At 46.1% G+C, this 14,452-nt stretch overlaps 1 protein-coding gene across 3 annotated transcripts in view; it reads left to right on the forward strand.

Moving 5' to 3' along the window:
• LOC119401819 (uncharacterized) overlaps positions 1–14,452 on the forward strand; it is a 215,171-nt gene that overhangs the window by 108,097 nt on the left and 92,622 nt on the right. For all 3 annotated transcript variants that reach the window (XM_037668810.2, XM_049418149.1, XM_049418150.1), the window contains exons 23-26: positions 71–415; positions 1,737–1,770; positions 3,056–3,146; positions 4,571–4,638. In XM_037668810.2, the coding sequence (XP_037524738.2) occupies positions 71–415; positions 1,737–1,770; positions 3,056–3,146; positions 4,571–4,638 (538 nt within the window). The remainder of the gene's footprint in view (positions 1–70; positions 416–1,736; positions 1,771–3,055; positions 3,147–4,570; positions 4,639–14,452) is intronic.

The raw sequence follows: 14,452 nt of genomic DNA on the forward strand, positions 1-14,452 counted from the left end.
TATTGAGGTTTAAATATTTGAAAGGACAAATATAATATTAAGTCGACTTTGTCTACTTGTGCATATGCAGGTGCATTGGTCGCTGCCGAGGCCGTCATGCGGGCCGCTTCTCAAGCACGTTCTCGTGCCCCACGCTGTTGTCGCGTGACTCGCCGGTGGCAAGGGGGACGCAGACAGAGCTGGGGACTGCAACGAGGTCATGTGACTGCCAGACAGAGCCCCTGGCTGCTGCCAACATGCCGTGCAACAGGGTTATCGTTGAGCAGCAGGGACCAGTCGAGGTGCGGACTGCGGCGGTGCTGGACTCGACGCCGCCATTTCCGCGACATCGGAGCAACAGCTTCGTGTGTGCCATCCAGGGAGGGAACGCTGCGGCCCCAGAGGCATCTGACAGTAGTCAACCCTCAAGGGAGGGGTGAGCATTGGCTGTTGGTTAAAGAGCACCGTTCTTGCTGCGATAACATGCTTGGTAAGCCAGAAAATGTGAAAAGGGGAAATAAAGGCAGCGCCGCTGCCTTGAAGTTCTCGCAACATCCCACATTGATGCCACAGGTTTTGACTGTGTTTGCTACAGCCTGCACAATGCAATATCGGTAAAAATTAATTGCGTTGTGTTCTAAGGGAGCTGGATTCGTAACATGGAAAGTTGAAAAATGTTATTGAACCAATTTGGTCAAATTACCAAGAAAGGACTGCAATATTCATAGCATCACACTGATATTTGGGCTTCAGCATAAAATTCAAAGATGACACCTTGACCATCGTTTTTTTTTTCTCTAATGAAGAACCTGTGATCGCAAACTCCACATTCAGATTGACAAGGAGTAATTTATCAATCTAAAATTACTTGTACACCTGTCATACGTAAATGTCATTTAGAACTACTGACATTCATTCAATATGTCACTTCTTTGTGTCACAAGGGAAAACTTAATGGCATTTGGAGAAAACTTCTTTAATCAAATGAGTTCACAGAGCTCATCTGCATTTTATTTGAAATGCGTAGTTACGACACCATAAACGTACTAAAGAGATTGCTGATGACTCGTGTTTTTATCATCTATGTAATTAAACAGCCATGCGGTTCTAACTGTGCATTATATTGTCTGCCATCTTGTTTTCAGTTTCTCTCAGCTTGACCTTATTGCATAGCAGTGAGAAGTTGTGCGAAGTAGCCAAGTGTGTACATTTCGATCAACTCGTCATCACTAGAAACAATTATGTATGCACATGTCAAATGCAGGTGTCAAACGCCCCCCACTACCAAATATCACATGTCGCAGTTCATAGTCATCATTTTCACATTATTTTCCACTGCTGTCTCACAGCATGCATGGAAGGTTTGTTCACGTCCAAGAGCACCGCTGAGAGCACAATCTATAATGCAAACCTATTTGTCTGCATAAACATCAGCACTTTGGCATTGCAGACAGCGTAGGCCCCACGACATGCAACCTCAGTTGAAAAGAGTAAGGGGAATCATTCCAGTAAGTTCTGGGTTTGATTCTCATGCTGGAATGGCTCCTTTTACTCTTATCTTTTTCAACTGCTTAATCTGTGATGTGCCCTACACTGCCTGTTAGGGATAACCCTACTGACAAGCTCCTATCTGGCAGACAAAGGGGAACTGATCTGCTGTGGTGCCTTGTTGTCAGCCCTAAAGCTTGCTGTAGCTGTAATGGGATAGAAAATTTTTTTTTTGTCTTGAATACAGTATCTTTTTCTTTTCCTTTCAGTAGTACAGTTGACAGTGGCAGTGCCAAACCACCGGTAAGTGTTATTGCTATCTTGCAGCAGCGCGCATTGTTGTGCGGTATCTGCTCTCTTATTGGGCTCCTCACCAGATTTGTGCATTGTAAGCAAACGAGTGTCGCCATCAGATCGTTTCGTGATGATAATGTCTGCTTATTATGAAATGGCTCTGTGGCACACATGTAGGTTCTGTGTGACTTGGAGTCCACACGTAATTTCTGGGTGTTAATAGACTATTACTGGTCTAATGTCCTCCTTCGAATAAACTCAGTGTTAAATTTTTAAGGCCAAAGCCTTGTATGTCTAGCATGGAGGTAACCCTGAGTGGAAGGGCCTGAGTGGAAGGGCCCGAGTGGAAGGGCCCGAGTGGAAGGGCCCGAGTGGAAGGCCCTGAGTGGGTAATCCTGAGTGGGTAACCCTGAGTGGGTAATCCTGAGTGGAAACATTTGCATGAACACCAGTGCACATGGATCCGCAAGGCACATGAGCTGAATGTCCACTTTGTACTTGTGTCGTCCGCGTAATTAAAAAATAACTGGCATTCCCGTGACTCGGTCTAACATCGCATGACCACTCTTGCGGCTCGGGGTGTTGCGAGCTGCACGTTCAGTTCATCTCTGTGACCTTTGCATGACTAAAAGGTTTAAAAAGTGGTATTCGCGGGATATGAAGTGCATAGTAAAATAGCCACATTGAATGGCTTTTTCCTTCGAAGTGTCTTAGGCGAATGCATGAAGGACCCTGCGTGTCTTTTAGTTAGTTTAGAAAATTAGTTAAATTACTAGCTTTTTTAAAATAGACTACCATCCCCTCTGTCCTTTGTCTCACTTGTCTGTGCTGTTGCAGTAATATGTATCTTTTGCATTTTATTACTTCTGGAAAGAGGCTCGTAGCTTCCATCAGAGCGAAGTACAATGCATGCTTAGTCAAAATTTAAAAAATGAAAGGTAAAACAATTGGAATTTAGTGGGAAAGAAAGAATAAAGTTGACATGCTAGAAAGCTCAAATTATTTGTTTCTGATACTTTACATGCCACGATGATCTGGTGGTTATGGTGCTCGACTGCTGACCCACAGGTCGCAGGATCGAATTCCGGCCGCAGTGGCTGCATTTTCGATGGAGGCGCAAATGCTTGAGGCCCCGTGTGCTTAGATTTAGGTGCACGTTAAAGAACCCCAGGTGGTCGAAATTTCCGGAGCCCTCCACGACGGAGTCTCCCATAATCGTGGTTTTGGGACGTTAAACCCCAACAATTATTATTATTATTGTTTCCGATACTTTAAATAGTGAATGACTGCGCAGGTGCCAAAGCTGACATTTGAGGACTTTGATGCGCAACGGAGGGATGCCGACGCGCAGACCCGGAAGGCAGCCTTCAGGAAATGCCTGCTTGGTGAGTTAAGGGAACAGGAAGGTCACCCACCACAGCTTGCATCCCTGTCGCACGGAAACGAAGAATAGTCTTGCCTTGAACACAGTATTATGAATACAGTCGCTGACCGGTTATTCGGACACGGCAAGAACCGCTGAAAAATCTGAATAATGAGATGTCCAAAAAACAGAATTAACCAGAAAAAAGCATCTTTATTAGTTCGGCAACTGGGAAAAAACTTGTCTTTGCGCGTCTGTACACATGCACGCTTACATGCGACCAAGTCGGCCTGTATTTCAGCCAACGTTTGGCCACCTCTGTGGGTCGGCAATAGCACTGCAACGGCGTATGCTAAATCCGCATTTGATGGCTGTGGTGTGGGAGGCGCGTCGTCATGGCAGTCAATGTCGACATGCGCGGGTTCGAGTTGCTGACGCATGATCTCATCGCCCAACTCGACGAAAACTGCCAAGCAGCTTCGGATTGAGGTCGGCAGCCTTCCACCTGGCAAATAATTGCTGCTTTTTTCGCCATCATCAGGGCCTTGTAGTTGCCGAGTTTCTTTAGTTCCGACGGCACACATGGACTGGTGGCATCAAAGCAATTTTACCAGATCAGGCCTCGCATGCCAAGCAACAAACAAGGGAGCAAGACACCAAACTCAGGACGCAGGTCAAGCCTAGCCGCAGAAAGATCGCACAACGCAAACCCTCAAACCCAGAAGGGAACGACGTTGGGCTAGTTGATGTGGCAGCGCTCGTGTTGTCGTACTCTTTGTCCGAGGTAGGATCCGCGTCGTACTCGTACGCGCTGTCATTCATCTTAAATGCCGCACCGAGCTGATTCCGATCTTGGCTTGTCTTGGCCTGCTGTTTGGCCTTAGTAGCCGTTCAATGCAGACTTGACTGGCTAAAGCCAAGAGGCAACTGATATGTGTGCCAACAAACATAGCCTTCGAGATTGGTAATTTCTACATGGATTTTGACACTGGCACAATCTCCAGCTATAGCCAGTGCAACATTTCAGTGCTGGCAACCGAGCAAAAATATTGTGGACATTGCCGACAGCTTGTCATGGCGTTCAGCGTTGCATTTGATGAGCCAGCCAAAGTTCAAAAAAATCAACTGGTGCTCTGTGGGGCGTCCGAATTTTCGGTTGTGAGTTTACATTACTTCAGTGGGCTGAGTGTCGGTGCCGTGAAGGTTTCCGAATAAACGAGCATGTCCGAATTTTTAGCATACGAATAAACGGTTGGCGACTGTATGCATTCATAACGAATCTTCGATACTCGGACATTTCTTGTCAGAAATGACTCCATTTAGGGAAGTCTGACTGTACATAGACAAAGCTTAGCACTCTTTGTAGAACAGTTTTTGATTGTAGTATTCTATTTATGTAAGGCCCATACGATAGCCTTGACAGGAAGCCAACGCTTTGTTTTTCAGAGGTTGGACGCAGTGTGGCCATGGACTTGGATCAACCAGACAGCTCGACGGGCCCACCGCGACCACGGGTATGTATATGTTGCACAACGGTCTTCCTCTTTTTTTTTTTCCAGGTTTAATCTAGTGTGACTTAGCAAGTTGACTGACCCATGGTGAAGTACTGTAGGTGTTGTATTGAATCTAGGAAAGCAGCTTCTTACGATGCATGTTATGATGACGTGTTAGTTACAAATTGCGGAGGGTGTCATGAGCATAGTGCTTAATGTGTGCTCAGCACTATCCCTTGAGCAATAGCGGTTGAGTAATAGTCGTGACTAATAGCCCTTAATGGGCTGTTTCTTATAACTTTATAAACATAGGCGTCTTAATTAAGCAAAAAAAAAATTAAAATGAAAATTTGGGCAGTTGCACTCAACGTGAAAGGCGCAGGAAGTGTGGAGCAGTGATATGTCTGCCCTTCAGCAACGCTGGTCGCAGCATGCACTGTCGTTCCAAACGTGTTGCCTGCTCGGCATCCACGGCGGAAAGGAAACCTACAGTTGTGATGCAGTGGTGCACTCTCCCTCACATCACTCCTGACCATCACTTCCTTTCCCACCCCTTGCTGTACCAGAATACCCATGGCTATGCTATACTATGCGTGGCTATGCTTTACCCTCTCCCTTCCTCACCTTCACATCATTCAACCTCACTTCCCTTTCCTGCCCACTTTATACTACAGTATGCTTGGCTATGCTATAGTACATGGTTCTGCCTGCACGACACCACACGTGGCTATGCTATGCTTTACCCTCCCCTCCTCCTTTCTCTTGTACACACCCTCACATCCCCTTCCTGCCCCTTTGCTCTACTATACTACATGTGGCTATGCTATACATGGTTTTGCCTGCATGACACCAAGCGACGACATCAGATGACAGGAGATAACATGAGACGACAGCTTGGGCCCCTGAAATGCTCTGCATTCAAAAGAAAGTGTTTTGTTGACTCACTGTGAACTCGGGCTATGTTTGCTTAAGTTCGAGTGATTGATGCATCAGTGTTTTCTTTATAAACTCGTGCATGATGATAACAAGAAGTTGACCTTCAGCAGCGTCAGAGGATGTATGTCTGACACACCATCATATGCTTTGAAGACAGCTGCATCACTTTTCACATGTTGCATGTAGTTATTTCACTTAGGATTACTAAGCTCTTTCACATATGTGGAGGTTTGTTTATGGTTCCACGCCTTAAACAAGCATGGGCAGCACTTTGCTGTGTGACGCCCCAGTTGCCACCTTTGCGTGTTGCAAGGGCTGCGCCACCTAGAATCAGAAGATACAGAAGATGAAATTTTTGCAATACTATGGGCAGGGCTTTGCCACATGAGGACCCAGCTGCCAATTTTAGTTGTTGCTAGGGGTGTTGCAATGGCCGTGCCACCTAGAATCGGAAGATAAAAGCTTTGTGATAATACGATGGACAGCACTTCGCTACTTGAGGCCCCAGCTGCCTCCCTTGCATGTTGCCCGCATGGTTCCACCTAGAATTGGAAGATGAACTCTTGGATAACACAATGGGCAACACTTTCCTACATGGGGCCCGAGCTGTTGCCCTTGCGTGCTTGCAACAGTCGTGCCACCTAGAAATGGAAGATAGCCTGTATAACGTAATGTACAGTATATTAATTCTGCATGAGGCCCCTGTAGGCACAGTCTTGTGTTGCAACAGTGGTTTCACTTATAATCAGAAGGTGAAATCTTCATAATTACACAGATTTTCTGCACTTTGCTATTTGAGGCTAGAGCTTGCATACTTCCTTATTTCTCGTGGACGCTTCCGGTGGTTAAGCATGCTGGTTGGGGCCCGTTTATGAAAAAACTTCTTTCACTTTAAAAGCGTACAATACAGTTTTTGAAGCTCTTACTTGAGTCACTTAAAAGGGGCACTATAACGAAATAAGATTTTACTCGTATTATTAAATTACCCATTCGTGATGCTAAAAGCGCCGTTCTCGCTGCGAGACGACTCTTGGTAGGCTAGAAAACGCGGCAAAATGAAAATGCATGCAATGCCACTTTTCCTCTAGCGTTCAGCACTAACTCGCCATGACGTCGTAGGTTTTGATCGCATCTGTCAGGGCCCTTGTAGTTGATTGTCTGTAAAGATTTATTGCGTTAAAAGTATCAGCCAGGAAATTTTATTGAGCCAATAAAATTCGAAAGAAATGAAAATTTCGAAATCCGTGACGTCAGTGACACTGAAGTTCCGGAGTTAAATTAAAAAATTAAACATTCTGCATTTTCCTAGTAAAGAACCTATAGCCTCGTTCAGATGAATGCCCCAGTAGTGCATCGCATTTTAAAGGAGCACTTAAGTGAAAGAATGCATTGGTTTAGATTGATAAATTGTACTCTGAGAACTCTGATGATAATTTCACCGTCATAGGTTTATGAATAGCGGAGGACTTCAAGGTAAAAGTTAAGTTGGTAAATTTCGCGACTGGATTTCCGCTCGTGACGTCAAGGATTTCGCATTTTGGCGATATTGGCTGCACAAAGTTTCCTGAAACTTTGAATTAAGTCTTATGGCCCCCTCAGAGGACTATGCTCCTAATTTTTACTGATCAGAAAGTACGTAGGGCTAAGTAGATGGCGTCAAAATCTGACATCATGACGTTTGGTGTGGGAATTTCAATAATAATAATAATAATATCTGGGGTCCAACGTCCCAAAAGCACGACATGATTATGAGAGACGCCGTAGTGGAGGGCTCCGTAAATTTCGACCACCTGGGTTTCTTTCACGTGCTTTTAAATCTAGTTACACCGGCCTCAAACATTTTCGCCTCCATCGAAAATGCAGGTGGGAATTTCACAGTGGCGTCGCCAACCACATTTTCTTCTCACGCGTTTTCTCGCTTACCTAGCGTCTTCTCGCATCAAGCGTGGTGATTTTGGAATTATGCAAGAGCAATTTAGTAGTCTGGGAAATCTTTTTTATATTTAGTACGCACGACCTCCCAAAAATGCACTGCTGAGGCGAGGACATCAGACTTTTGTGCAAGTCTGCCCCCTTCTTTTCGTTGCAAAGGTCGGCTAGGAGAGAGCGCTTGCAAAGGATCGTGGCAGCCAACATAAACTCGTGATGCAGGGGTGGTTGGTTGTTTACATGAAGACCAAAGGTGCGTTTCGCATGCACGATGCGACCCACACTTCAAAATTGATTTTAAATATGTTCTAGGCTTATATGATCCGTTGATATTTCATAGATGATGTGCGTGTGCCCACACAAATCTGTCCCTCAAATTATCTCACCTTCAAAATTTTGTGTCAGTACTCCTTGCTATGTACACAATTGTGTACACCACTCGTTTTTGCTATTTGTATCAACTACGGGCTAAGAAAGAGCAAGATACATTGAGCTTTGAGTGAATTGAACTTCCTGCATAATAACTTTGTCTTCATTTAACTTCATTTTACAGTGTACTGTTGCATATGATCACTTTGCTGAAGGCACTGCCATGTTAGATGAGTCGTTCGATGTGCCGCTTCCCTCCAGCCACGTCAAAAGTATAATTTTTCTTTGCTCAATATGGACGTAACTGAAAACGAATTTGCACTATATTTCTAGCCTTATATTTGATTCTATTTACTGAAAAGCAGAGTATGAATGACTTCAGAATAAATAGATATTTAATTACAGTTTCGTTAGAATACATTACTATAACAGGCATACGTTAGCCTATTATTACATTATTTTTGTTGCAATAGAATATCGAGTGCCTTGAAATAACGTTGTATCGATATGACGTATTTACGGATAGTTCTTCATAGGTGGCGCCTGAAAGCGTCAAATTTAGTCTGTATATTATTAGGGATCCCCGCTTTATTATATCTATGCTTATTGCGAAGTAAAAGGAGTTGACGCCGAGATGCGGCGCTGCCTTCGCGATAGCTAGCGGAACCATATTGAGCCGCGGCGCATGCGCGCGGCATGTACGCATGCGCAGCGAAGCCCAGCATACGAACACGAACCACGATCGCGCTCACCCACCGAGCCTGCAGCGTGTGTTGCGTGTGCGAATTTCCGATACAAAAACGTTTCACGGCGTTTTGCGCGTTATGATATCATGATTACACTCTGAACGGCAAGATTTTCGTTGCACTAAAGAAAATTGATACCATAAAAATTGGTTGTCAGTCCCTCTAACCAACGCGACAGCACGAGGACCACATGCCCCGCCACGGTGTGGTTATGGCGCTCGACTGATGACCCGAAGGTCGCGGGATCGAATCCCGGCCGCCGCGGTGGCTGCATTTTCGATGGAGGCGAAAATGTCTGAGGCCCGTGTACTTACATTTAGGTGCACGTTAAAGAACCCAGGTGGTCGAAATTTCCGGAGCCCTCCACTACGGCGTCTCTCATAATCATATTGTGGTTTTGGGACGTTAAACCTCAGATATTATTATATTAGCACGAGGACCACTTCTCACCAGCCTTAATGCGACGCGCCTGCGTTTACATGCTCCGCGATAGTCGACTCGAATCCGCAAAATCTATCCTCGCCTTGGGCATTATTAATTCGATGCGTTTTCCTAGCGCATTACCACATCTTACGTGAGTGCGATGCGCTATAGAAAGACATTGCGACATTGTCGAGTTCAAGTAAACGCGGCTTATGAAGGCGAAATTGTGTACAATATGTGCATATATAAGCTGGTTCAATGTCGTGAAAGTCGTGCTTGTTTACAACCTGGGAGGGAAGTCATTTTCGACAGGTTCTGCATTCGCATAGCTGGGACATTTGGCGCGCATAACCAGGGTTGTGCCTTTAAACATAACCTGCGGAATATCTGCCTCCAAGCCTGTTTTGCATTCGTATCATCTCTATCGAAGTCACGCGAGCGCTCAATGCACGCATCGCTATGCCGTCGCGACTGCAGGCTGACCGCAACCTCGAACTTTCAAGAAGCGCACAGGTACACATAACATCGTGTCGCTGTCATCCGTGCAGCGCGTCAGCCAATCTGTAACTAAACCTACTGGCTTAAAGCGGCATTAAAGAGAAAAATCTATTTTTCTCTTATTATAGTAAATTACTCTTTCACGGTACCAAAATCACCACGCTTACCGCGAAAACACGCTTGGTAAGCGAGAAAACGTGCGCAAAAAAAAAAAAAGTACGGGTGGCGACTCCATCTTGAAGTTCCCACACGAATCGCAATTACGTCATAGATTTTTGACGGCGTCTGCTAGGATCTACGTCGTTCCTAATCGTTAAATGTTACGTAGATTGTCCTCTGAGTGGACGAGAGGCTTGACATACCAATTTTCAGGAAATTTCGTTGGACCATTGTCGCCAAAATACGAAAAGTGCACTTTGAAATTTGTGACGTCACGCGCAGAGATTTCGACACGAAATTCTAAAATTACTTTGAGACCTTGATTTTCTCCTTTATTATTACACCTATGACGGTGAAATTAACGACATTAGAGTTTTCAGAGTAAAATTTATTTATCTAAACCTATTCATTGTTTCACTTAGTGTTCCTTTAATGCTTTACAGAAAGATTTAATGTAAGTCTCCATATAGTGCTTTTTCTAAGCGCGGAAACGACACCGCAAGACAGCAGACAGGACAAAGTGCTTTGTCCATTCTTCTGTCTTGTGATGTCGCTTCTGCGCTAAAAAAGCACTATGAATTTACACCAACTAGCCCTTCACTAACCCTACCCTGAAAGCTTCCTTTCATTCGGTCGGTTACACATACAAGGCCACTCAGAGGCGGAGCCTTTCTATCTGGGATGGTATTCCGTGTCAACTAAATTGACTGTCCGTTTCAGAGGGCCCTGATTGGATAGAGGTCGAAGCCGGTGTTTACCATTGGTGCCGGCCCGCTCGCTATCAAGATTTAGCCAATCGGAGGGTATGATCAGTCAATTTAGTGGAGACTTACGGAATACCGCCCCTGGTTTCTATGTTCGTGTTGACTGATGTGATCGACCCTCGACTTTCTCATGCGCTGCACGGAACTTTATTGGTGCGATGCTCGATCGAGCAATGCGCTCTGTGAAGCAAGCCTCAATTCATTGCGATAACTCAGGGCTGTCAGCATACGTGAGCAGTTGCGGCTGCCACGCGGCGCACTGCAAAACAAGCCGGCGTCTCGTCAATGCCGTGCAGGAAAGTTCTGTGTTTAGGGAATCAGCCAGGCAGAAAACAGAACCTATAATTACGGTTGTGTTCCTCGTTTTAGCGGGTTATTTTCTGATGAATTGCCGACTAGGCCAGCAATTCATCCTCGTAATTAGGGCTACCCGCCACTGTGGTGTGGTCTAGTGGTCATGGTGTTCGACTGCCGACTCGAAGGTCGCGGGATCGAATCCCGGCCGTGGCGGCCACATTTTTATGGTGGCGAAATGCTAGAGACCCGTGCACTTAGATTTAGGTGCACGTTAAAGAACAGCAGATGGTTTAAATTTCCGGAGCCCTCCACTACGGCGTTCCTCATAATGATGTCGTGGTTTTCGGACGTAAAACCCCCCAAAAGTATTATCGTAATTAGGACTATCCCTTCCGTCGGCCGATTTCCTTTCGACGACGCAGTCTTATCGGAAACTTCCCAGACGGATCATTGAAGCGGCCATATTCTGAGACTGATGATTCTGATGTCTTGTTGTTGACTTGCGTTGTTTTCAATAGACTTTTTTGTTGAGATGCAACTGAATAGCATGAGCGATTTTTGTAAGGGATGTATCTTGATACGTGACGTGAAATTTCGCGTGTCCAATGACTGTAGCGACTGCACTTTCCTTCCTTTCCTCAACCGGGCAATCAGCGTTCACTGTGTTATCTCCGAATGCGATCGTCTCGGAATACGGTCCCAGCACACTAGCCGAGCCCTCTCTCGCCTAATATACACGCAACCGGAAGGGACACTATTTAGGTAAAGAGCACTCTTGCTTCTGGACGTCGTCGAGTTTCACCATATATTGTCACGTTGCGTAAACGGTCATTTCGATCTAATCCGAGAACGCCATAGCAGCCTGTTGAGGCCAGAAGGAGCTAAGATGGCGGAATTTGACTGACATCCACGAATAAATCACATCTTGCGATATAGTTACCGCGCATGCGCGAGCAAGTTCGTTTTTACACACCAAAAGCCTCGACTACCGTCTAGCAGGCAAACATTTTTTTTTTTTTTTCGTTCAACACTAGTCTCTGCGTTTCCTTTTTCTTCGTTTCTCCCTTTCTCTCCGCACATGACATTCCCGCAGTAATTTTTGAAAAGCCTCTGGGTGCTCGCGCACCGTCGCTGGAATGTGGATAGGTAAACACGCTTAGAAAGTGAAGAGCATTCTGGGAACGATAGGTTTCGTGTGGTAAATGTTCTTGCAGAAAAGCCAACCTAAAGATGTTGCGAAGTGTGCGCTAGGGGGCGCTCACTATTTTGCAGAGTGTAGCGTTTCTGTAAGAGGCTCTACTCTACTACGGTCCAAGGCAATGGGGCTGAATTTTTTTCAAAGCATGTGGGTTTAGGGACAGTGAAGGAAAAATAGACTTTAAGCAGGTAGAAATAACTAAGAGGAGGTTATCTGATTGGTGGCTAAAATCAAGGCAGCGGTGAAATTCTCTCACTACAAAGAGTTAGTACTTCGTTGTGAGCTAGGGGGTGTGAGCCGCCGCCCGATCAAAAGGGTACAGCCCCATCCATCCATCCATCCATCCAGTGTTTATTACGTGCATAGCGACAGATATTGTTACCTGGTTGGGTTAACACGAAGCCCTTTCTAAACAGCGTTTTCTGCAGTGCATGGTAGTTGTATACAGGCCCGTAGCCAGGAATTTTTTTCGGTTGGGGGGGGGGGGGGGGGGCACTTGCTGAAAACCCGGACTTCTTCAGGAAAACACCTACTTTTATTATTTATTTTTGGTAAAAACACCTATTTCATCAAAATTTCGGGGGAGGGGGGCTAGACCCCCCCCCCCCCCTCTGGCTACGGGCCTGGATGTATAACATACATCGCCGCAAGATCACCGCGGCCAAACGAGCGAGCGTTTGGCCACTGTTGCTGCTGTGCCGGTGACGAGCGGTGCTTTAACATGTTTGCGTTATATAATGTGTTTGGACCGCGACGTGCTCTCACGTATGCGCGACGCGCCCTTTCATAAAGGTCTGCCTTTAAAATAATACAAGGAAAAATAAAGCAAACTAAAAAAGGCGCCCCCTTTCTCTCGCCCTTGGGGCTAGTCGGGGCGGCTTGCAATGCTCGCGTTGAAGACTTCGTCGCCACTCACAGCTGCCGGTGTAGAACCTGTCGCGTTTTTTTTATTATTCGTTTCTCCCTTTCTCCTCTTCCTTCTCTCCGCTTAGTTTGTATCGTACTCCCTCTTTCTTTCTCTCTCTCTCTCTCTCTCTCTCTCTCTCTCGCTTTCCCAATCTTTGTCTTTTCCATCGCACTTGCAAACTCCTCGGGGCGTTTCGTTTCTGTCCGGTCTCGATCCCTCCACCACCGTCGAATCGCATCCGTCTCGTCAGCGCGCGAGGTCGCATAGAGAATCCGTATCAGTCGGCGCTGTATGCGTAGTACATGTGTGCGCACCTCGGCACCGGCGGAGTTTGAAGAAGCAGCGGAGAACCGGTGCGTGAAAGCCGGGTGACCGACGCTGCCGTCTCCGCCCCAACTCCGGTTGTCGATATCGTATTCTCTCTTCCGACCACCATGGCTCGTCGCAAACAGAGCCGGGCACGCTACCATGTTGCCTTGGATTTGTCCGGGGTGAGTGGCTCTACTTTCTCTTCCGCTCTGAAAAAAAAAAAGAAAAAAAGATCACAGGGTCCCTTATCCATTCGCTTAAGACGACTCGAAGGCGAACGCCATCTTCTTTTTCTCCTCAATGTATTGATTCTCTCACGCCCCCCGTCTGAAAGCTTTCTGCATCCAACGTGGCTTTGCACTACCTCCGTGATCAGAGGAATTGAAAGTTTTCTGCGTCTCACCTGGTTTTGCCGTGCCTCCGTGATCGGCCTATTTTTGACCAACCGACGATGTGATGCGACGTCACGTTGCGGGACGTCGTAGTGACGTCACAAATTTTGGTGATCTGCGAAGTTACGGTGACTTCATCGCGTTATGATATTTTGCATCACTCGGGTTGACGCCGCCGATCAATTTTCGCGTTTGATGAGGCATCGAAGGCTTTTAGCCTTAAAAAAAGAACACAATTCTATAGTCGGTCACAGCCTAAGGATAAATACAAGCCCCACCCACAGCCGTCCCTGTCCCACCCGGAGAGATTTTGCATAGACGTTCCGTCCAATCACATTCGCTCATTTAGGTGACGCGAAGCACTTTATGCGTAATTCATTGTCTTTGTACCCATACAGACATATGTTCGTGTCGCTGGTTTTTAAGTCGAAAACTTGAACGTCCTGACAAATTTCGTCAGAGATTCTGACATCACTGCTTAGGCAAAGGACGTATATTAGGTACGAACGACCAACCTTTAGTTTCCGATATGCGTGGTATTTACTTTAGCACAGAAAAGGTGCCTACGGCTCGAAAGGAAATCAGCTTGCACGATTCTCCTAGATAGTGATTGACAAGTGTGCCCAGGTTTTGCGGGCGGAGCTTGCATTGTTAGGTTGTAACAGACTATTCAGAGGCGAACCATATATACAACGTACGATGGTTGCTATTGGTTCGACGCGAAGTGACGTAAGTACCACGTGTCACGTTTATCGGCTGTAGGGTAACTGATTACGGCGTCTCCCATTCCACTGTCGTGACTTATCGCGAGGGAAGAGGAAGTGAAATTTTGAGGGGCGGAGCGTGTTGCCTTGGAGGCTGTTGTTGTTGACTTCCGGCCGCAGTGCGGTGCATTTCCGTTATCGCGA

Source organism: Rhipicephalus sanguineus, chromosome 8, assembly GCF_013339695.2.
Source record: "Rhipicephalus sanguineus isolate Rsan-2018 chromosome 8, BIME_Rsan_1.4, whole genome shotgun sequence".
Classification (NCBI taxonomy): Eukaryota; Metazoa; Arthropoda; class Arachnida; order Ixodida; family Ixodidae; genus Rhipicephalus; species Rhipicephalus sanguineus.